The sequence below is a fragment of the Haematobia irritans genome, chromosome 5, assembly GCF_050003625.1.
Source record: "Haematobia irritans isolate KBUSLIRL chromosome 5, ASM5000362v1, whole genome shotgun sequence".
Classification (NCBI taxonomy): Eukaryota; Metazoa; Arthropoda; class Insecta; order Diptera; family Muscidae; genus Haematobia; species Haematobia irritans.
The window spans coordinates 24,158,412-24,160,225 of record NC_134401.1 but is presented as its reverse complement, the minus strand read 5'-3'; the positions used below and the strand labels follow the sequence as shown (position 1 = coordinate 24,160,225).

Genomic DNA, 1,814 nt, shown 5'->3' with positions numbered 1-1,814 from the left:
AAATTCTGTGATATTTTGTCAAATAAATATTTTTGTATTATTTTTTTATAATTTTTAAGGGATGTAACGCTTTTCGGAAACGTTTGACCTCAAATATTTTCAAAAATTCACAATTTTTTCAGATTGGATTAAACATTTTTTTTCGACAAAATTTAAATAATTTGTTCCATTTTATGAATTCTTGCTCAGTTTTTAACCTATTTGAAACAAAAAAGTTAAAATTATCCATTAAAAGTATGAAAAACAAACAAGTTATAAAAAATTGAATTAAAAGAACTTACTGGGTAGTTAAAATAAGGAAGCTGTGCCTTTGGAAGAACTTCTAAATTTTTTTGCTGGGATAGTAAGCAGTTATTGAACTGTGCTACCTACTAAAAGCCATTTATTTAGATACTGGCTTCAAAAACGATCAGTTTATCTGTGAAACACTAATGCAAAAGATGGCAAAAATAACACCACTTGAACCACATTTACAAAAAATTGCCAATGAGGAATTAAACGAAGTGGAATCAAGAATCGAGCAAGATTTGAAGGATATACGAAAATGGTTGGAGCATCAACCTCATCTGAAAGTACGACAAGATGATCAATTTCTCATACAATTCTTGAGAGGATGTAAATACAGTTTGGAAAAGGCCAAAGAGAAATTGGATATGTATTATAGCTTGAAGTCGAAATTTCCGGAAATAATGAATGTAACCAATGTGGATGAGCCGGAGTTTAGAGAAATTCATCGTTTGGGGTAAGTAAGATTGGAAACAGAGGTTTTTTTTGGGGGGGGATTTTGATGATTTTCGCAATTCTTTTCTTTTAGATGTTTCCAAGATTTACCTTTACCTTTGAATGGAATTGGTCCCAGACTTATACTTTTACGTTTCAATTTCTCCACAAGCCAATATAAAATTGATGAAATCTGTAGACCTGGATGCGCCGCCCATGAAGTGATGTTAATTAATGATCCCTATGCTTGTATTTGTGGACTTTCCTATATAGTGGATATGGGTCAGGCCACTGCCAATCATTATTTACAAATGACACCGAATTTTTGCAAGAAAATGGTAACATTCCTGGAGAAATCATTGCCTTTTCGTATAAAATCGGTGTATTACGTTAATGTAACACCAGCTGCTCAGCAATTTTTTCGGATCCTTTTTCAATTTGTTTCGGAGAAACTTAAACAAAGAGTAAGCCGGTTGCAAGGACTATTGAACGATTAGATGATTGTTGATGTCTTATTAAAAATTTCAGATTAAAATTTTAGGCCATGATTTCAAAGAACTACATCAGTATGTAGCTCCCAAATATTTACCAAAGGACTATGGTGGCGAGCAACCTTCATTGAGTGAATTGGCATTGGAATACGATAAGATCTGGGATACTTATAGGCAATATTTCAAGGATAATGCCAACTATGGAAGTGATGAGAGCTTACGTCCTGGTAAACCTTTGGATATTGATGGCCTTTTTGGTGTTGGTGGATCTTTTAGAAAAATTGCTGTTGATTGATGATTCTCGGTATTTATATGATTTTCATGAAATTTCCCATACGTTATATTTTGAATAAATCAAAAACGTTTGAAGTGTAAATGTTAGCAATTGGAAACTTTTTGGCGATGCCTTTAAATGCTACTTTGCCACGTTTTGTTGTGACATATTTTCATTAAAATCTTCACAAATATGCACTCAAAAACAAAAGTTTACTTGGATCAAAAGATTCTGACATTCCCTAAAATATTTTGCTTTTGAATCCGAGCCAAAGGTGCAGCTTCTTTAAAATAAGGACATATTTTTGAGGAGCTATTTAGCTTTAAGAC

General features: G+C 32.6%; 1 protein-coding gene across 1 annotated transcript; it reads left to right on the top strand.

The window, feature by feature from the left end:
• Positions 1 to 356: 356 nt before the first annotated feature.
• Positions 357 to 1,587, top strand: LOC142237519 (clavesin-2-like). Its single transcript, XM_075308877.1, has 3 exons — positions 357 to 742; positions 815 to 1,184; positions 1,249 to 1,587. The coding sequence occupies exons 1-3, from the start codon at positions 432 to 434 to the stop codon at positions 1,504 to 1,506; spliced, it is 939 nt and encodes a 312-aa protein (XP_075164992.1). The 5' UTR covers positions 357 to 431; the 3' UTR covers positions 1,507 to 1,587.
• The last annotated feature ends 227 nt before the right edge of the window (positions 1,588 to 1,814 follow it).